Source organism: Saccostrea echinata, unplaced genomic scaffold, assembly GCF_033153115.1.
Source record: "Saccostrea echinata isolate AGI-Se365-2 ecotype Australia unplaced genomic scaffold, CSIRO_AGI_Sech_v1 ptg000001l, whole genome shotgun sequence".
NCBI lineage: Eukaryota > Metazoa > Mollusca > Bivalvia > Ostreida > Ostreidae > Saccostrea > Saccostrea echinata.
Window position 1 is genome coordinate 37,871,852 of NW_026889750.1, and position 22,406 is coordinate 37,894,257.

Below are 22,406 nucleotides of genomic sequence, written 5' to 3' on the forward strand. Positions count from 1 at the left end.
AGTATTTTTATTGGCTATGAATTATAATATTGCCACAAAGATATAAAAGACGGAAAAAAATACTAGTATGTTTAAATTTCCTTAAAATTTCATTTATAATATAGCAAAAACTCTGAATGTTGTTAAGTTATAACGTTTTCACATATATTATTTCACCTGATTTGGAGGTAATTAGTGAGGGCCCACCGGATTGGGATCGATGGGGTAATTGGTCAGTTTGTGATTGCTGTGTAAACTCCGTGTGGTTATACACTACCTCTCCTGCTGTGTTCCCTGAACGTCTACTCACCAAAACCAACATCCAATTATCATGCACACTCAATTAGGGATCCTCCAATGGGTACAGATAGAGTTTACCTGTATGTACCTGTATGGAAATGGGAAAAAAGCCCATCTATCATGTCATTTTTTATATACATGTATCATATTAAATGAGCTAAATATTTAAATATGTTGTTAATGAATTTTTATTTCTATCTAGTTTTTTAATGAAAGTTTCAAAGCATGTTAAGTCTAAATATCATAATTAAAAGTGTAAATGTAATTAAACAGAAAACTGGGAACCATATTTACCCTTCCGTTTTTACCAAACCGGAAGTGATGAAAGAGTTAGAGAGACTATACGAAAAATATCTTATGGTTCCAGCAGACAAGGCTGGTAACAATATCTTTTCTATGTAAGGCTCGTTTTTATAATTGTATTTTGGAAGAACTTAGTTTTAATTTTACGTCTGGAAATTCTACATATACTCACAGTTCACTTTCAAAAGAAAAAAATTGTTCAAAATCATATTTCAGTGTTTAATACTTTTAATACACCAGCCAACCAGGGTGAATTCGATCTACCCCACCTGTACTGGATTCCTAAACATCATAAAAATCCTTACAAAGATACATTGCTGGGTCCAGCAAATGTTCTACCAAGCCCTTTTCTTTACTCCTTACAATGTAAAGGAGAAACTTCAGACGTACTGTGCTACAGCTTATTCTAGAAGTGGTATTAATCTGATGTGGATCCTAAAAAAACTTGAAAGAACTTTTAAAAACTTTAAAATCACCAAAAGTCTATAACATCAAAACTTACTATTTTTTTTGATATCATAGACAACTGCTTCTTAAATAAAAACGGAACTCGGAAATTTTCACTCCTTGTGACGGTCATCAGCAAAATTACTTCGTTAAAAATCACTCTGATTGTACACACAAGAACTCTGAAGTTGATATTAAAAGGATGCTGGAGTTCCTCATTGACAACATTTATGTATTCTCCGGAGACGAAGTTTTCCAACAAAATGTTGGAATTTTGATGGGCACTAATTGTGCTCCTTTATTAGCTGACCTGTTTCTATATTCCTGTGAAGCAAATTTATTCAAAAACTTCTACACGAGAAGAGGAAAACACTAGCTGTGGCCTTCGATTCGACATTCATATATACTGATGAAGTTTTATCAATTAACAATAGTTGTTTTCATTCGTATGCCGACTCGATCTATCCTAGGGAACTTGAAATAAAAGACACCACTGAGTCTGCCACATCTGTTTCATATTTATATGTTTTACTGACTTTAGACGATAAAGGCCAATTAACAACTTGATTGTATGACAAACGAGATGACTTTAGCTTTTCCATCGTCAATTTTCCTTATTTATGTAGCAATATTCGACTATCACCTGCTTATGGTGTTTATGTCTCAAAAAATTATTCGCTTGCTCTTATACTACGATCAATTTTTAGCCAGGCTCATTGCCCAAAGAGCACTTACCGGTTTTTGTCAGCCTTTCAAGCAGGATGTTGACCCCACAGCCGCCAAATTAAATTTACGTGTAAAAATATAGCACTTTTTAGTATCATTATTTTTTTTTATCGTTTGTGTTCACAGTCTTCCAGTGTCTGAACTTCTTGTTATTTATCTGTTATTACAATATACATGTATGTTTCATGTAAAACAAGCTTTGTTCGCTACTCTGTAAATGAGCCAGGCTCACTGTACTTCTGAGTACTTTGGTTAAAGCGAGGCAGGCTACTCAATGATAAGTTGATGTTACAGGAATTTCAACATCCTCTTTTAAAGTCAGCATTTCGTAAATTTTAGGGTCGTTATAATGACCTTGCTAACGAATATAACCTATCACTGGGTCGTATTTTGGCTGACTTTTTCATACCAATTCTTAGGCCTTCGTTTTTGTACTGAATTGACTACGGATAGTTCCATCTACCTGATCAATACAAAGGGCTAACGGCGGGTGTGATGTCCGGTCAACTGGGGATGCTAACTCCTCCTAGGCACCTGATCCCAGCTCAGGAATTTCCAGGAGTCCGTGTTTTGTGTCCTCTATTTGTATTGTTTATGGATTTTTTTTTATAGATCGATCGCTGTTCGTTTTCTTTATCTTTTACATTCTTTTTATTTTTAAATCAAGATTTCAAAGCATAAACCTTTATAACAATAAATAATTTCATAGTTTTATAGTTACTACATAGTCAATCAAACTGTACTTCAGTACATAATTTTATCAGGATTTTTTTTCTATTTTTATAAATTTATAGAGGAATGCTACACCAAAATTGTATTTAATGGATCTTTAAATCACCTCTTTTGAAATATGGTTTCAACATGCAAAGATTGATACTAGCTCTTAGTTATTTCTTAGGAGACTAAACATCATATGCAGGCGATAAGGGAATATTACTTAATAATAAATAAATACATGTAACAAGTTGGTGATGGAAAAGCAGTTTTGGAAGTCATCCCATTTGTCATATAACTTAGTTGTTAGTTGGCCATAATCGTCTATGATCAGTAAAAATCCAAACGGATGATAAAGAAAGATTAAGAAAACATTTTAACCAATAGCCACTGTGGCGTAGTATATTGTGCGATTTTTATTGTTTTCTGAAAACACAATAGGTGAAATATGAAGATAAAGAACAGTAGTCAAGTTCAAAAATGCACTGAAACAATATAGATTTGGAGCTAAGCAAACAAGGGCACCTAAAAACATGAGAGGTGAGATTATGTGCCATTGACGAATAAGCATCCTCTGTCTACCCCTCTGTCCTGCTGTGTGCTTCTTGTCATGATCAAACGTAAAAATCCGTAAACAAATCAGTGTGAAAATAATGGCCTAACAACATTCGGCTTAACGCTAAATTGAATATTTAAACAAGGTCATTGTATCCACCATAGAATTCACCAAATGTTGTCTTTAAACGAAACTGTTGATATCCTTGTTTCATCACTTATTTGTTAATAGCTTGCCTCTCTTTAGAAATTGTTCGTACGTAGAACATGCTCTTGCATATCGAATCAACTGGGAGACATAAACTTCATTTAAGCATTGAATTCTTATTTTTGGATGTCTTCGGTCCTATAACACACCTGGCCGTGCCGAGAAATTGAATATCGCGCGGGGGGGGGGGGGGGGGGTCACTTTTCACCGGGGGTCTATCTCAAGTTGCACGTGTAGAAAACTAACCCCTGATGTTCTTTTTCTACAAAAAAAAATCATTTTCTACGGCAAGGGAGTTTTTTTTTCAACGTCGAAAAATGACACCGGTCATTTTTTTACGGGGATCATTTTTCTTCTTTTCACTGGGTTAGACCGTCAACATTCCGAATAAGACAACATTTAAAACAATTGAATTTACTAAAAGAAACTAAACGTTAACATCGTATTATAAGTAAGATTTCGGAATACACAAATCTGGATTAGATAATATTCACTGTAATTGTGACATTTTATTCGCAAGAATTTCTTTTTCACTTGCCAATTTCCTTTGCCAAAATGCAAACACGGAAATTTATCTCGCTAAAAAAAATCTAAATTTTAAATATAATAGAATTTTAATTGCCTAAAGGTTGCATCTGTACACAGCATTTACATCTAAAAAAATAAAAGACCGTTCTCTGTACATCTTTTTGCATATACTGGATACAACATAGCAAAAACTAAAATCGAACAAAGCATTCTAATCGCACATCATTCTATCTATTTTCTTAAAATATCATTACGTGTCAGTTACATCTCTCGTTCATTCTGTCTTTGTGCACTTACTAACATGTGTGCATTAAAATTGGTGTTGATTTAAATTAGGAAAAACTATTATAATTAAACTACACATCGGTCGTGTACAACAAATTCTTTTATTAATTTGCAACATAAATTTGGTCGATAATTTCTGCAAGCAAAACAGGTATGTCTCTACTATTGTTTTGTATTCGTCCATTGAACTGTCCTTTCATTTGATATACATGTACTTTATTTTGCCAAATAAAAATAGATCAGATTCTGCAATATGACTTACGGGTAGTTTTTTTTTTTTTTTTGACTGACATTTTTCATTTAATCTAGGTTGCAAAATTATGTTTGGCAAAACTAATATATTGTCAAGGACCTACATACTATATAGGTCCCTGATATTGTCTTTCCAGAAATTGGTATCAATACTCACGGGAGGGAAACTAGCTAACGTTAGACTTAAAGAGGCTGGGGGGTTGTGGCCATTTTTAGACTATCATTGATCTCATTTAGAAGAAGAGCTCCATATGAAGATATAGAAAATGATCAAATTTTTAAAACTAAAATTTTTGAAATTTTTCTTTGCCAAATGATAGTTGACAGCTTAAGATATCATATCTAAAAAATTAAGTTAAATCTGGTGGTTAATTTGTGGTTAATTTGTTGACCCCCTAGCCTCCTTAAAGTTTACCCATTTAGTAACTTTAGCCGAGACATAAAGTTAGCATTTTTATGTCTCTGGTGAGTAAAGAAAGACAAAGGTGAATGACTGGTCAACACAAGCTGCTTATAACATTAAAAATGTAATTAGTGATCAGCGATGGTTGACGTAATTGAATCCGGATATAATTCTTCCCATCTTATCACTTCGTTTTTAGTTTTTAATTTAGCACGTTCTACTTTCATTTTTCATAAAGTGATATAAAAGATACCCAGTCCGTAGAGGATAGGCCTACTTATCAGCATGGATAAACGGTATCCTGAGGTACTTTCTTTCATAAATTAAGCTACTTTTCTATTACAACATTATGAACATATTCCTGATTTATGAATCTCGAGTGAGAATCACGTTAGCAGCTGTTATTTTTTCAACAGGAACATCCACGAAATCTGATCCCAGCTCTTCTGCGGCAGTTTTATGATTTAGGTTGGGTAACTGGTACAGGAGGGGGGATCAGCATCAAAGATGGGTCAGTAGCACAGGCGCTTGTTTCTGTAATAAATTTTTGAAATCCATAGTTATCTCCACAAACAGCTTCAAAATCCCGCTTGCCGACTGGAATTCTTGTCTTACGTCATGAAGTGCTATGTGCTAATGTGCTTGTGGTCAGTAGATTTCATGGGATATTGGTCAAACAGCAAATACTCTTTGTATGATAAAGATACTGATCCCTGCCAGTTAGATAGAATGTTCTACATGTATAATGTTAAAATACAATTGATGTACAGACCCAGTTTAATGATAAAATTTGTTTCATATGTAGGCAGTGTAGCAAAATAGTCAGGGGGAAAATGATTGTAATCTACATATATACTGTGAACAATCCAGAGAGTTCCAAATGTCAATATGGCATGTAAATTTGAAGCAAAGAAAAAAATCTAAGAGAAAATGTGTTGATTATTTTCTCTATATGGATTATCTTTTAGGGTTGAAGGCACATATCCTCTTCTACCCAAACTCCGTCACCATGAGCAGAAAACATGCCAGGTTACTCTCTGAATTATTTTGCTTTGTTTCTTGTTTGCCACACTTATTAATGAACTTAAACATTGTTTTCAGACCTATTTTAAAAAAATCAGTTATAGAACTTATACAAAACTACTATAAATAGAACGCGTATCACGTCCTTGAACATTACGTCCAGTGTACCCTAACTCTATCTCCAGGGCCCTCTACAATATGTCAACATATTAATTAGAAATTTTTTTTCCAGTTAAGTTTTTTCTCCCTTCATCTTAAACTTGTAAACATAGATAATTAGTTTTGAAGATTTAAAATAGTATTAAATTGTATTTTAGATAAAGAATCAACGACAGAAAAAATAACGTCATGCTACATTATCTCCAACGTGTGGCGTATTAGAGCAGATTGAGATGAAAAATAAAATATTTTTAGTCGTATTCAATATGGTTTGTCATATTAATCCTTTGGCAAAAACCTTCATAAAAATGACTGACATGTAAAAATGAGCACATTGATGCACTTGTCGGAGGTATCGATGGAATAGCATACAGGAAAAAGTGCTTACTAATTTCACATAAAATATGATATATAAAATAGATCACATGTAATTGTTATTTATTTTTGATGCATTCTTGAATTTGACTGTAATAATTTCTCAGCATTTGATTGTACATTTTCAGCATGTAAAAAATGACGTTACAATGGCATTCATTTACAAACAGCGCCGAATTTCCCGAAAGTGACGGAGTTAGGGTAGTGATGGCTTTAGGGGGTTTTGCGATACATGTACAAGCTCAAAAAAGTTTTCATTTAATTTGATGGTTTTTATCAGTGCAATTCCTTTTGTATTCTTCAAAATTGTTTCTCAGTGATCTGGTTTGTTGTGCTACATTGCAGCTGTTGAGGAAAGGTTCCAACTGTGGTGAGGCCTTGTCCCCAGACAGAGTTAGATTCTCTTAATTACCTGCCAGTATAATTCAAAATTTAGATTAAAGTTAAATCCTTTTCCTAGCCTTAAGGCCATTGCTTATACCCAGTTTCTCTGGTGCAGTGCATTGCAGCCCCCCCCCCCCCCCAGTGTAAGCTGGTATCCATTGCAGCTGGGTGGACTATTAGCTATTAATGGCCATACACCTATGACCACTGAGCTATCTGCTTCACAAAAATTTAAATACAATAAATTAAAATACATATAATTATATACAGTAAAAGAGTTTCATGTGTCCTATGTGTTTTAGCAACAATTGTGAGTTAATGAATTGTGAAGACCTATACTTTAGTTCAGTAATGCAGGCCTCTAAAATTTAGACGGCAGCTGGCGCCTTATCAAAAAAAAAATAGTCGCCAATGCAAATTTTTAGTCGCCAGACATTTTTTTCTTTAAGGCGCCAACTTTAAAAATTAATAGCAATCAATATAGGTACCCATGGTGTGATTAAGAAAACATGATATGTCCATTGTTAAAAATAATTCCCTCTTCTTTTAAATCTTCGCTTTTTCATAAAAATTGTTAAATATTAAAATTTCCAGAATTCGACGATTGCCAAGTCGCCAATTTGGCAACTTATGAAAAATTTTTAGGCGCCAGTCAAAAATTTTAGGCACCATGGTGACTAAATTAGTTGCCAATTAGAGCCCTGTAATGAAGTGTTAATATTTTTTTTACTGTTGTAGAAAGGAAATTTACATAGCTCCTTCAGGTGTCCAGAAAGAGAGAACACAGGTATTTGGTGATTTATGAAAATGTTTTATGAAATCAATACATAACATTACTCTTTTCACAATATACTGTTACACTGAAATTGTTAAAATTCAATTTAGGATATATTAAAGCAAGACAATAAAATTGATTTTTTAGAAATTCAAATACCAGGTAATAGCTGCAGAGTCAATTTTGTTTTTGAATACATGCTTTCAATATTTTGATTTGCAGCCAGAAGACATGTTTGTACAAACAATTGATGATGAAGACATAAGTGCCCCTCCGCCCGCTAAAAAGTTAAAGAAGAGTCAGTGTACACCTTTGTTCATGTGCTCGTACAAAATGAGAGGTAAACATTGAAATATAATCATATAACCAGGGATCAAAATTAGCGGGAAATACTCGCAAAATGTGAGTTGATTTCTAGAAATGTGAGTAAAATTAGTAGACACTCGAAATTTTTAGCGAGTGGTGATTTTTGACCTCGATTGTCTCGTATCCGTATTTTTCCGGCAATTTGTCTTTTGCTTTTTTGAAACTTTAACACTGATTAAAGCAGCCTTTTTTTATCTCTCTTTTTCTATTACATTCATTTAGAAAATAAGAATCAAACAAAGGCTTTAAAGGTCACAGAAACAAGATGAAGCCTAAACAAAAATCAAGTTTGTTTCCTCTAACCCGACTTATTCAAATTGACTCCGGGTGATTTTTTTTTATTTGCCAAATCAGCTGATTCAATTTATACATTTTTTTTTAATTGTAGCTTTATTTGAGATATAAAATATGTCAACCTAGTCAACATTTACCTTTAATAAAAAGAGTAATCATTATTATAACATCAAGCTCTTTTCCCCACAACTTTTTGAATTTTGTTTTCTGCCGCTAGAAAGCCATGTTGGGTGTCTGCTGTAAATATCACACCAAGTCAATTCAGTCCAGGATGTTTGACCCCATTCATTGGCAAAAAAAAAATCCAGACCTACAGACTCTTGATTTTTTGGGAACAGGAAAAAATATAATTTTTTTTTTTAGGCCAAATTACCATTTTTTTTAAACATAAAATTATTTATGAACCACAACCAGATAATAATTCTGTACTGACCCACTATATATAGTGTTATGTAGTAATAAACTGTGACAGTGTTATTGAATATTAGTAAACTAGCAAATACTGTATGAAACAAGCCCCTGTGTTAAGCTTTAGCAGTAAACTAACAAACTGTATAAAAAGCACTTGTGTTGTTGTATTCATATTGTAGTAAACTAACAAACTGTATGAAAAAGCGCTCGAATGTGTTATTGTATTATAGTAAACTAACAAACTGTATGAAACAATTGCCTGATTTTTTTTTTTTATTAATAGTAGTAAACTAACAAACTGTATGAAACAAGTGTCTGTGTTATTTTATAGTAGTTAACAAGCATACTCAGGGATTAATGTAGAGCATATTTACTATCGATATTCGGTATTTTTCCCCAAGAGAAAATTTCCCCTGAATATCCTTTTTTCTCCTTTTGATGAGTTAAAAATGCCCCTTAAAATAAAAAGCTCAAATAATTTTTTTTCCTTCTTAAAAACTGGAAATTTAAACATGTTAAAGTAAAAATTTTCAACAGGTGTATATCTGAAATCCATCTATGGTTTTACTTTGCTATTTTATGCACTCTAAATGGTCATAAAAATGCTGAAATTCAATTTCAGGGCTCTGCCCTGCACCCTGGTGCAGCCCTCAGACCCCCGAATGCTTTTCACAATTTCTTCAGAAAGAGTAGTTTCCCCCAAAACCTAGATTAATCCCTGATACCATGAAACAAGCACCTGTGTTACTTTAAGGTAGTAATAGCATACTGTATGAAACAAGTGCCTGTGTCATTGTATAGTACATGTAGTAAACTAACATACTGTATGAAACAAACACGTGTGTTTTGTATATAGTAGTAAACTAGCATATCATATGAAACAAGTGCATGTCTTATTGTATATTAGTTGTATGTATGAAACAAGTGCCTGTATTATTGAATAATACTGTTACAGTAGTAAACTAGCATACTGTATGAAAAAAGTGGCCGTGTTATTGTATAGTAGTAAATTAGCATACTATATGAAACAAGTGCCTGCATTATTGTATAGTAGTGCATGTAAATTAGCATACTATATGAAACAAGTGCCTGCATTATTGTATAGTAGTGAATTAGCATACTATATGAAACAAGTGCCTGCATTATTGTAAAGGAGTAAACTAGCATACTATATGAAACAAGTGTCTGTATTATATTGTATAGTAGTAAACTACCATACTATATGAAACAAGTGCCTGTATTATATTGTATTGTAGTAAACTAGCATACTATGTGAAACAAGCTTAGCACCTGTGTTATTATATAGTAGTAAACTAATTAACATTCTGTATGAAACAAGTGCCTGTGTTATTGTATAGTGGTATACTACCATACTACATGAAACAAGCACCTGTGGTTAGCTATTACGTTTTTTTTTCTGAAAATGAACACTATTATAAGTTTGAGAATAAAGTATCAATACATATTTCATGGAAAATAATTATTTTTAGATGCAGGAGCAGTAATACACACACATTCAAAAGCAGCAGTCATGGCAACACTTTTGTACCCAGGCACAGAATTCAGAATCACCCACCAAGAAATGATAAAAGGCATCAAGAAGTGCAAATCAGGTTTAATCAAAATTTGATTTTAGCTTTTCTTATATTTTTTCATTTTTGTGAAGTGTTACAGTAGCAGTTTGATTGAAGAATTGACCCATTGAGCACATAATAAGATGCCGTTTAATAAAATGACAGTAAATTTTCTCATACAAGATTGGTACCAGGAATTGATTGCTTGTGAAAGATTAACTTATTTGAATATTCTTTTTTCACTTGTGACTTGTTTAGGTCAGTATTACACATATGATGAAGAATTGGTGGTTCCTATAATAGAAAATACACCTTTGGAAAAAGATTTAAAGGTATTACACTGTAATAATTTTCATTCAGTACACAGCAAAGCTTCCATAAGCTTTCTTGTTCAGAATAGAACTTTACATTGTATTTAAGAATGTTTACTTGTATGGTCTGAGGATGCATCATGACCCAGAATCAATGTCATATAAAAAAGTTTTGTCTTGATACAGGGATTGACAGTATGAGAAACTTCTCCTTAGACCTTACTTAAGGATACACCAAAGGCTTTTTTCAAGATTTTCAACAATTTTGAGATTTTTGGCCAAGAAAAAGAAGTTAATCACTGCTTTATAATGCATGTAAAATTCTTGGTAATTATGAAATGGTTTTCTAATTATTGAACAATAATGAAACATAAACACTACCACATGTGAATGTTCCGTTATTGAAGCTTCTGATTTGATCTGTGACTGCCTGCTCATGAAAGACGCAATAAATCACTGTGACCACTTGGGGAATTCTTCACTAGCCACACAGAGGTTATCAGTAATTAAACTACAGGGACTCTAGATTTAGAGAAAGAGATCTAACAGATCACTGATGACCATAAAATAGGAGGTGGAGCTTAGCTCTTGCCATTTTGCCGGGAAATCTTTCTGATTCAGAATTGAACCTATTTTACTTAATTAAAAGCATCTAAATACAGAAAAGAACCTCCCATTCTTGTGAATATGCATAGGAAATATGGCTAAGTGGCAGGTATCCAAAGCTGAATCTCCAAGGTGTCATATATTCCTAGCTTTGGCAGATTTTGTTGTGTAATGGGTTTTTGCCCTCTGCTGTAAAGTAAGATCAGACAGTTTGTGGTATTATTTCAAAGGATTCAGCTCCCTTATTTATGGACCAATTTCTCTGAAAATTGGATGGGTTGCTTCTCAAATGTGTGTTCACAAAACCGTATCTCAGATTTTTGATATCTAGCTTAGTTTTGGAATTATTGAGGGAAATGTTAAATTAGGCTAATAAATTGGTAACATTGAAGGACAAATGGCTGTAACTTTTGAATTAGAAGATTTATCAAAAATCTGAGATACGGTTTTTAAGTTCAATCTTTAGTCTACCTTGAGGTAAAATGACCACTTTGAGGGGTTAAATACAAAAAAGTTGATTTATAAAATATTTAAGCACTAAAATTTACATTAATATTTAAATAATTTTTGAATAAGTTATTAATTAAAGTTTAAATTAGGATAATTAAATAGTAAATTTAACAAGCTTTCAAATGATATATACTTTTATTATGTTATCTTTGATAATGAAAGAATTACATGCCAATTAAATTCTGGCATTTGGAAACCTTTGGTGTATCCTTAAGTTAAAGATGACTTTTGAACAAGATATAGCTTAAAGTTACATAATGAGTCAAAATTATGTGTTTCATTTAAGATAATTGTATCATAAAACAAAAAATTTATGTGAAGTATGAATAATATATAAAGCAAAGTTTTGACAACTCAACTGCACTAGCTGTAAAGCAAGAAAAGAACTGCAAAATGTGAGTTGTTATCGTCAATGTCAACAATGTCAAGGTCAAGCGACTTTTATTTTTTGCAAGAAACTTGTAAACAACATTGAATTGGAGCAAGCAGAAGTGAGGAATAAGCTCTGATCATCTTTATTGAAGATTGTATCAAAATCCTCGGTCATCCGATATTTATATCTATGGAATTGACACCATGGTAAATTCTTCAACTTTTCTGCTCATGCATACAATAAAGAGGAAGAAGTGAAGCAATATTTTCGTGTTGGGGCAAACAAAAATTATTTTTACTTTTATTTTTCTCCAAAAGAGTAGATTTTTTTTAGGTTCTGAAACCTGTACTTTTCTGAAACCTAATATCTTCAAGAATTGAACAAAATTTGCATGTGTCATCCAAAAAATTTACTTTTGTCAGTTTTCCCCTTTTTCTGTCATGGTTTCTCTTTAAGTTGTTGGTATGATGCTAAGATAAAAACAAAAATTTGAGCAAAGTACATGTTGGTAAAAATAACTGTTAATTAAAAAACATTGTAGTCTATATTTTATTTTTTATTAAAAAAAAAAACCAACACCCCCCCCCCCCCAAAAAAAAAACCTGATTGATTGTTTTTGATATTTCTATAAATATATTTTGAAAGTTGGTCTTATCTGGTTTCAAGTTATTTGATAAATGATAAAATTTTGTTTATTGTTTTATGTTGTATGTTGTTTATTAATTTTCTTCCATGTTTACCATAAGGAAGGTTAAGTTAAGAAGATTCAGGGGGCTTATATATGATCTTTTGTAACTTGCAAGTCAATAATTAATTATCCTTTATTCTATATAATGACTGTTATCACCAGTGATGCATTAGAATGAAATCCTGTCCATTGTTATGTAATGCCATAATGCTCTGGTAGAACATTGCTTTTTTAGGGAGCCATACACATTGAAATATGATGAAAACTGACAGTTTTTTTGGAGAAAAAAAATTATCCTTAAAACATAATGTTGGCAGTCCCTAACAAAAAAATACTATAGTTAATTATAGTTTACTATAGTTAACTAGTTATAATTATAGTTTAATTACTATATATAGTATCAAAGGTTTTACTATTAATAATAAATTAAAGTCTTTTTACTGTGGATTTCAGATTGTTATATTTAATGTTCTCCAATTCATACATGTATAGTTTTTATATTAAATGGAAATTCACATATTATTTCAAAATTTACATCATAGTTATCGAATTTAAGCTTTGAAATCTCAAAAAAAAAAAAGTTCCAGAGTAAAGTTTCATAGTACCGGTAAATCAAAGTATCAAAGTTTTTACTAAAGTAAATTTTTGTTAGGGGGTCTTAGGTGAAAGATAGTGTATTTCTGATTAATTTCACATCTGAATTATTTCTTTGATTTTTAGGAAAGAATGTCGTGTGCTATGAAAGATTACCCAGAATCCAGTGCTGTTCTAGTTCGTCGCCATGGTGTTTATGTCTGGGGAGAGTCATGGCAGAAGGCGAAAACAATGTAAGTTTGTAACATAAAAATGATATCTTGACATTATGATTGATATACATGAATGAAATTAAAGCAAGTACAGATATTTTGAATAGGTTAAACAGAAAGTCTGTTATTTTATCATATTTAGCTCACCTGAGCCTTCGGCTAAAGTGAGCTTTTCTAATTGAAGGATGTCTGGCTTCAGTCTGTCGTGTATCATATGTAAACATTTCACATCTTCAACTTCTTCTCAAGAACTACTAGACCAATTTCAACCAAACTTTCCACAAAGCATCCTTGGGTGAAAGGGATTTAAGTTTGTTCAAATGAAGGGCATGCCCTCCTTCATGGAGAGAAAGTACAGAATTAGTGAAAATTTAATGGCTTATTGTAAATATAAGCTTCTTCTCAACAACCACCGTACCAGAAAAGATGAATCTTATGTGAAAGCTTCATTACATAGTGTAGATTCAAGTTTGTGAAATCATGACCCTCTGGGGCTAGGGTGGGATCAGAACAGGGGATCAATGTCATGTATAGGAATATACTGTAAACCAACTTTTATTCGCGTGCGAGAAATTTTCGCGAGGTTCGCTAGAGCCTCGCCATCGCGAATATTTCTCGCCGCGATCCGGTCCTTAAAGTCTCTCTTTCTATTTACAACAGATCAAAAAAAAGGCTTGATCGCGAAAATTAATCGTCGCGAACTAGTTTACCCTCGGTAAATCGCGAAATAAAGTCGTCGAGAATAAAAGTTGGTTTACAGTATAGGGAAAATCTTTAAAAAATTGTTCTCAAGAAAAGAAAACTATGATTTGTCATATTAATATAGAAGCATCCTCAGGTTGAGTAGATTCATGTTTGTTCAAATCATGACCTTGGGGTTAGGGCAGGGCCACAACAGGAGATCAAATTTATACATGGCAATATAATATAGAAAATATATTATTAAAAATCTTCTACTCAAGAACAGCAAAGTTATGATTAGTCATATTAATACAGAAGCATTGTTAGGAAGTATAGATTCAAGTTTATGCAAATCAAGTCATGATTATTCATACATGTGCCCAGGGGCATAATTCCACAGAATCACAATTCCTATTCAGTCCGCAAGTATAAAATTTCGCGGATATCTAGGATTGTCGTGATATGTCTTTAATGAATCTTTAGTATGCTGTGACCAATTTACGTGGAACAATTGTGACTGTGTACATAGCCGAAATTAATCCCACGCAGAGAAAAGTATGTTTACAGTATAAATACAGAAGCATCCTTGGGTTGTGTAGATTCAAGTTTGTTCAAATCATGATCCCTGAGGTTATAGCAGGGCTACAATAGGGGATCAAATTTATACATTAGAAATATAAAGGAAATATCTTTAAAAATCTTCTTAAGAAAAGCAAAGCCATAAGTCATATAAATATAGTAGCATCCTTGATAGTGTAGATTCAAGTTTGTTGAAGTCATGGCCCCTGGGAGTAGGGTTTGGCCACAACAGGGGATCAAAGTTATGCATAGAAATACATTTAGATAGGAAATATATGCAAAAGTGTCCTTCTCAAGAACAGCAAAACCAAGATAAGTTATATTAATACAGAGGCATCCTCAGGTAGTGTAGATATAAGTTTGTTCAAGTCACATCCCTTGGAGTAAGGCAGGACAACAACAGGGGATCACATTTATATATTAGAAATATATAAGAAACATCTATTAAAATCTTCTCCTAAAGAACAGCAAAGACATGATTAGTCATATTTATTGGAAGCATCATAAGTTCAAATCATGACCCCCCAATGCTAGGGTGGGATCACAATAGGAGATCAAAATTTTGCATAAAAATATATAGGAAAAATCTTTAAAAATCTTCTAAAGCCCTGATTAGTGAAAGAAATATGGAAGCATCCTCAGTCAGTGTATTTTGTTGAAATTGTGACCCCCTGGGGGTAGTTTGGGACCACTTATATATTTAAACTTTTCAATGATAACTGATTTCTTTTTTTTCTAGCCAAAGTGCTCAGGTTAGTGATGTGGCCCATGGACCTCTTGTAAGATATTTAAATGGAAAAAGAAAGAAAATGAGAGATTTCACTTGAGAGGGACAAGTGATAGATTAAATGTGTAGGATTCTAATACTTTCAAAAATATTAAAAGTATACAGGAATTTCATAGTTCTGTAATATATTTTGTTTCTTTTCAGGTGTGAGTGTTATGACTACCTCTTTGACATTGCTGTACAGATGAAGTCTGTGGGGCTGGACCCCACAGAAGTCCCAGTCCCCCCAAAAGGAGCTTACTTACAATAATATAGCTGACTTGGAATTCTAGAGTTCTCTGATTAGTTTTACCAATTTACAATGATTATATCCATGACTAGGAATGTTATATTTCTTTTATTACTTGTATTAGTCCAAGGGAGGTTATGCATTGGCTAAGCATCTGTCATCTGACTGTACGAGAATCTGCTTTGTCTGTTAACAGTTAAAATACATATAAAGTTGAACTGTGGTATATCAGATGTAGGTATCTAGAATAACATGAATATGTGGAAATGAGATGGAAGTTCCAACCATGTTTTTTTTTTAATGTTTTTTGACCTCAATATCTTGACCCCTTTGTTATCTCGAAGTTTTTTTCTCGGTCCCACTGAGAAATAACAAGGTTTGACTGTATTTCAAAATGCAAAAAGCCTTATTCTACAGTTTTTATCTAATTTTATCAGGTTTCATAAAATTTTGTTTTATATAACATGCAGACTACTTAAGTATACATTCCCTAAAAAAGTGTAACCACTTCTACAAAATTTGTTGATTGTAATAAAGTATGATGCAAAAAAGGATGAAGTAAAGATACATGTATGTAATCCTTCAAGATTTTTTAAAATATGAATTGGACCTATAGGTTTGTAATGTACAGTGCATCAAGATGCTTAAATAATAAATATCTTTTAATATCATTTTTTCAGTTCCAGTAAACAGTATTGCTGCTGTTTCAGTACTATAAATCTAAAATGAAAAGCTTCAAAATCATTTTTGCAGGTCTGTTCTATAGAAATTAAATGAAAAAAAATATTACAGTGCACTTTCTTTTCAATTTCAAAAAGAAATGTTATAAGTCATGTTGTGTTTTAGTTCCTACTTGTCAAGTCCAAACCAGTTGATTTTCAGTCTCATCAGGGACTTCTTGGACATTTATGTTTTGGTCATTATTTGTTGAATATTTTAATTCATTCATAAAAAAAAGAATGTTTCTGATTCTGAATGATTTATTATGTTTACTGCCAGCATACATTACCCAAAGGTATGCATCTTTATTAATGTGGAAACCTTTTATCTTAAAGCAATATGAGCTGCATTTTTGAGAATTTTATTTTGCTGTTAAAATGTGATTTTATGATAAATCTGTATGTAACTTAAATCTTTATTAGACCAAAATAAAGTATTAAATTGTTTCAGAAGAAAAATTTCTGTACAATGGAATGTATTAATAGTATTATATAAGAAATCAATATTGTACAATAATGCAATTTTGCTTCAGTTAAAGCTTGAAATTAGTTCTTCCATCGCAAATGTAAAAAATAAAAGTTTATAAAGTTTCTTTTTTCTGTCATTGAAATAGTTAATTACAATATTGCAACAAAAATTTCCAACATCAAAGTTGCAGCTCATATTGCTTTAAGCCCATAATTGCTATGAGGAGTACTGAGATTAATGGGGAACAAGCTAAAACTAGAGGTAATGTGAGCACTGAGCTCACTAAATGATACCCCCGCCTCCCTTATGATTATAATGGCAAAGTCCATGTTTTACTCTAGGAGACCTAAAATAAGTTTCAGATCAAAAAAGTAAAATAGGAGGTGCACAATGGCATTATGTAATAAAGAATCTGTGAAAGTATCATTAAATTTTACTCAGTGGTATAGGAGGAGTTGCGGATAAGAGATGGGTACCCTTCAATATTATAGAAAGAATGACGGTATCCATGTTTTGCTATGGGAAACCCGAAATATGTGTCTGATCAAAAAGTAAAATAGGAGGTGCACAATAAGATTCTGTGAAAGTCTCATTAAATTTCATGCAGTGGTACAAGAGGCGTTGCGGATAAGAGATATGTACCCCAAAGTGTAACAGACGGACGGACGTACAGACGGACGATCACTATATACCCTCCCACTTCTCAAGCGGAGGGTATAAAAAGTGAATGCTAATTCTTCACAAGTGTACCAATAATGCATAATCAAAGTACTAAAAGTTATGATGGACAGAGGCAAATGCATTGCAAGTCTTGTTGAGGTGTAACATACTTTTTGTCCCTGACAAAGCACATTCGTTGATCAAGCTTGGTTTTAATACTTTCGAAATTTCAAAGAATATATGAATGAAATATGAAGATAAAGAACAGTATTCAATCTCGAAATCCAATGAAACGATACAAATTTGGAGCAGAGCAAACACGGACCTCAGAATTTAGAGGTGGGATCAGGTGCCATGGAGGAGTGAGGAATCACACCCGCCGTGTGCTCTTTGTCATGATCGGGGAAAAACGGAAAAATCCGTAGACAGTTCAGTGTATAAATAATGGCATAACAATTAGTATGAAAAACGTCAGTCAGCATTTGACTTAATGATAGATTGTGTGTGCTGACAAGGTCATTGTATCGACCGTAAAACCCGCGAAAAGATGACTTCAAACGAGACTGTTGACGTATATATAATTATGGAATCTTTTGGTGGTGAACGTGATTTGATATTCACCGGGGGGGGGGGGTGCATGCCCTCCCCTAAAATTTTCAAAGATTAGGTTACATGTGTGTATATAAAGGGAAAAAAACTGTCATTATATTGAAATTAGCATATTAAAATACGTTGAAAGTTGAAATAGGTAAATTTGCACTTTTGCAGCATTAAATGGAATTTGCTTGTTAAATGATCAATATCATTGGTGAAATGATTTTCAAAGTCATATATTTCCACAGATCTGTATCAGTTTTTGATATCAAAAGTTTTTAAGACAATAATGTAATAAAGATGACAATTTATTTTATAAGAAATTCTTTTATCTTTGGAAGGTGAAGAAGAATGATTTCATTTACATATGAAAATGGCGATCGTAGATAAGCAAGAATTGAATACACTTAATTCCTCTTCCGTTGCCAATGAGGGAAATTTTAAGAATTTCTTGGGGAATATTAGGTGAAAACATCAGTAGTGAAATATTTTAAGAATTCTTGGCACAAAATACTCTGAGGTGGGCCGTTTTAGGGAAACAAGAACAAAAGTGGCCCACAAATTGTATGTGCATGTAGCTCTATGATCTGCCGTCTAATTTTTTTCGTCGAGTTGTGCGTAAATCAGAAAGCAGTTTAGTTTGAATGTTTTTGTATTTATAAGATATCATAATTAAGATGAAAATAAATATTAAAATTTCCGACTAAAATGGTACTCAGTATAATTTTTACCTTTTCATACGAAAGTTTCATAGTTTTAGGAAATTTAAAGATTAATGTACTGAAAATAATTTATGTGACTTCATTTGCACAGGAAGGTCATTCTTACTCAAAAATCTTGCAATTTTTTTGTTCAAATATTCCTCTAAATTATTTGCAAGTCTATTGATTACTTAAAAAATGAAGACATGCATTGAGTGAAGAGGTGAGAAAGGGTGGGGGAGAGGGTGTGTGTGATATAATGAAAGACAGGCGAGTAACTTAAATACAAGAAATATAAGTAGATGGGTTCAAATCACAGCTCAATTATGAGCAAATAAGTTTGACTAGAAGGAATTTCTCTGATGAAAAATATTGCCCAATTGAGTATTGATACTAAACTGTGCTTGTGTTTGTACATGTATGAAGGGGTGTAACCACACCTATGGAGGTTAATTATAAGGTTAAATTTTATTTTTAATGTCACTAAAATTCAGGAGCTTCCGGGAGCTTTGCACCCTGGCCCCATCCAGGGCTTTGCACGAAACAAACAATTGTGAAAAGGGCAATAACTCTTCGTGCATTTTTTCTAAATATAAATTTATGGATTTCTTATGTTTCATTTTTTTTAATTTATATTTATTTGTTTGGAACTGTTAGAATTAAATTTTCGCCCTTTGAAGCAGATTTTTCGCGTTCTTATGCTGTTTACCGAATTTACAGGATGTAGAGCAATCGCATCATCTCGGGGTTTTCCGTGAGATGTCGGAAGTTTTTCCGCTTGTCGGAAAGGCTCGAGAAGTTTCGATTGGGATTTAGAGTTGTTGACGTCTTTCTGTTTATTTATGTCTTTCAAGTTAAATAATGTGATAACCTTTACCTTTTCTTTAATAAATGATTCTATTAAACAACATGAAGTAGAAATTAAAACTTTTTTTTAAAAATGTAGATCTGTGTCGATAGAGACTCCTTATAACCACAACCATGCAAGGAAAAAAAATTAGGGATGCTTTTGCCAATTAAAATAAAAGTATTTATAATTTTACGAGTTCAAAATTTAAAAAAAAATTAAAATTTGACAGGCATCGTAGTCAATAAAGCCACAATGAGAAAAGCCAAATCAAAAAAATTGGGAACTTTTAAAATGCCTTGGAACCTCTAATGAAAAAGTATTCAGGCGCGTAGCTGCCTATACGAAAGCACACAAATGCATACACATTTCCCACAAAAAATGAACTTGAGAGAGAGAGAGAGAGAGAGAGAGAGAGAGAAATCTACCATCCAGCAAATAACTCTATTTCAAATTATTTTGTGTCATTTTGTTCCCCCGATTCAAAACTTATACAATTTAAAAATTGAAATCTTTGTTTTAATCATTGTCAAATCCAAATAAATTACTTATTTATTTGTAATTTTCTGTAAGACCATTGATAGTTTCTAAAAAAACAAGATGTGTTTGTGAAACACTGATGCCCCCGTATGGCAGCTTATGGCGAAGATTAAAGTTTCTCAAATGCAAGCCAAAATCCAGGCCAAAAGATAAAAAATGTTGATACCCAAAGAAAGGTCTTGTCTCCAGGAATACACCTGTGAAATTTGAAAGACCTAGATACAACTGTTCAAAAGTTATGGCCAAGGTTAAAGTTTTTTAAATAAAAGTCAAACGTCAAGGTCAAGGTCAAAGTGGTTGGTATCCAATGGAAGATCTTGTCACAAGGATTACATATGTGAAGTATGAAAGCCCTAGCATCAACCATTCAAAAGTTATGGCCAAGGTTAAAGTTTTTCAAAAGTAGGTCAAACTCCTAGGTCAAGGTCAAAGGTCAAAGTGGTTGTTATCCAATGGAAGATCTTGTCACAAGGATTACATATGTGAAGTATGAAAGCCCTAGCATCTACCATTCAAAAGTTATGGCCAAGGTTAAAGTATTTCAAAAGTAGGTCAAACTCCTAGGTCAAGGTCAAAAGGTCAAAGTGGTTGGTATCCAAAGAAAGGTCTTGTCACAAGGATTACATATGTGAAATATGAAAGCCCTAGCATCAACCATTCAAAAGTTATGGCCAAGGTTGAAGTTTTTCAAAAGTAGGTCAAACTCCTAGGTCAAGGTCAAAGGGTCAAAGTGATATCAAAAGGAAGGTCTTGTCACAAGGAATACACATGTGAAGTTTGAAACCCTAAGCACCAACTGTTCAAAAGTTATGGCCAAGGTTTAAGTTTTTCAAAAGTAGGTCAAAAAAAGTTGACAACAGACAGACAGACAAACAGACAAACGGACAAACAAACAGACAGGACAAAAACAATATACCCCCGGGATCTTTCGATCCGGGGGCATAAAAATGTTTGAGAAATTAAATTCCAATCACATCGTTGAATACTATCTGTAAAATATTCAGCCTATGACAGTTACATACAGTACATGTACAATAAGTCTCCAAAGAAGTATTAACTTTTGCGTTAAAACAATTTTACCAAGTCTTATTTTGTAAAGAAAAGCGAAATAGCATGATCTTTTCCCAGAAAAATGATTGAAGTACTTAGTAAAACCCAAGAGCTTCGGGGGGGGGGGTAGCCTCCTGGAGCCACTGGGGGCCTCACGACGGCCCCCAAACCCCATGCCGCTCATTTCATCCCTGGGTACGCGTCTGGATAACTAGTTTATATGCATTTGGTTATATCCTTGATGTATTTTACCCTCAATATCTCGAACCATCTGATATCTCGAAGTTTCGACAAAGTACCATCGAGTTCTAGATAAAGAGATTTGCCATCTGACTGATTTTATTTTTATTTTGTGTAAACATTCCATGTTTAAATGCCTTTGAACTTAGCCTATGTTTCACAGGCAATTATATAGTTTTTGGGGTTTTTTTTCGGGAGGAGGTGGGGGGGGGGCACAAAAATGACTCCTAGTCAAGCAAAAAAGAAAAAAAATAATCATGTCATTTTAAGGGGGCGACTGGGGTTTTATTGTGTAAAAACAACAATAGAAAAACTCTTTAATTTTTAATCATACGTAACTTATTTTTAGGGACCATCTCAAAATACATTACTATAGGATTATTTGGGAAAGTGCTAGTTTTTCGCACTTCCAATCAAATTTTACAAATACTATAAAAGACTTTTTGCTCAAATTAAAATATATGGTGAGTAATACTATATTGTACAATATCTGTAAGAAACACAGAATTCTATCTTCTGGTTTCCAGAGGGTGCATCTCAAAATATAAAAAAAAAAAAATACGAAATTTTCCTGTTTATTTGGAGTAAAACAAAACACAACACATACAAATGATTTATAAGAAAAATATCAGAAAATAATTGAGAGATTTTTAAATTCCTTTGTTTAAAATTTCAAGAGCATATATTTTAGACTTTTTCATTTATAACATTTTTATGACCACCTCTTAAAAAAATCAGTTTATCATAACGTCATAAACACACTATTAGGACGTCAATCTACCTATCAGTTGGAAAATCTTGAAAAAAATCAGTTATTTATAATTGTAATGTTATTAATGTTTAATGTTATTATGTTAAAAGATCTTGTGTTTTTTATTTTTTTAAAATTTTGTTGAATTTGATAAAATATATGAAATACGCTTGATTTTACTATGATGCCCGAAGTGTTGCGCAA

At 32.7% G+C, this 22,406-nt stretch overlaps 2 protein-coding genes across 2 annotated transcripts in view; one reads left to right on the forward strand and one right to left on the reverse strand.

Annotated features, from left to right (window-relative positions):
- Positions 1–22,406, reverse strand: part of LOC133191131 (RNA cytidine acetyltransferase-like) — a 298,447-nt gene that overhangs the window by 59,947 nt on the left and 216,094 nt on the right. The gene's annotated exons all lie outside the window — the stretch shown is intronic.
- LOC133179048 (methylthioribulose-1-phosphate dehydratase-like) lies at positions 4,933–16,600 on the forward strand. The gene is made up of 8 exons (XM_061313746.1): positions 4,933–5,006; positions 5,117–5,211; positions 7,380–7,428; positions 7,639–7,756; positions 9,978–10,100; positions 10,320–10,393; positions 13,270–13,376; positions 15,547–16,600. Exons 1-8 carry the CDS (start codon positions 4,986–4,988, stop codon positions 15,650–15,652), a joined length of 693 nt encoding a protein of 230 aa, XP_061169730.1. The 5' UTR covers positions 4,933–4,985; the 3' UTR covers positions 15,653–16,600.

What these genes read in the sequence shown, in the direction of transcription:
- LOC133179048 (XM_061313746.1), top strand. Translation starts at nt 4,986, where the DNA reads ATGGATAAACGGTATCCTGAG. An exon ending in GGGATCAGCATCAAAGATGG is followed by an intron (nt 5,212 to 7,379) that starts GTCAGTAGCACA and finishes TTACTGTTGTAG; the next exon opens with AAAGGAAATTTACATAGCTC. An exon ending in GTGCTCGTACAAAATGAGAG is followed by an intron (nt 7,757 to 9,977) that starts GTAAACATTGAA and finishes AATTATTTTTAG; the next exon opens with ATGCAGGAGCAGTAATACAC.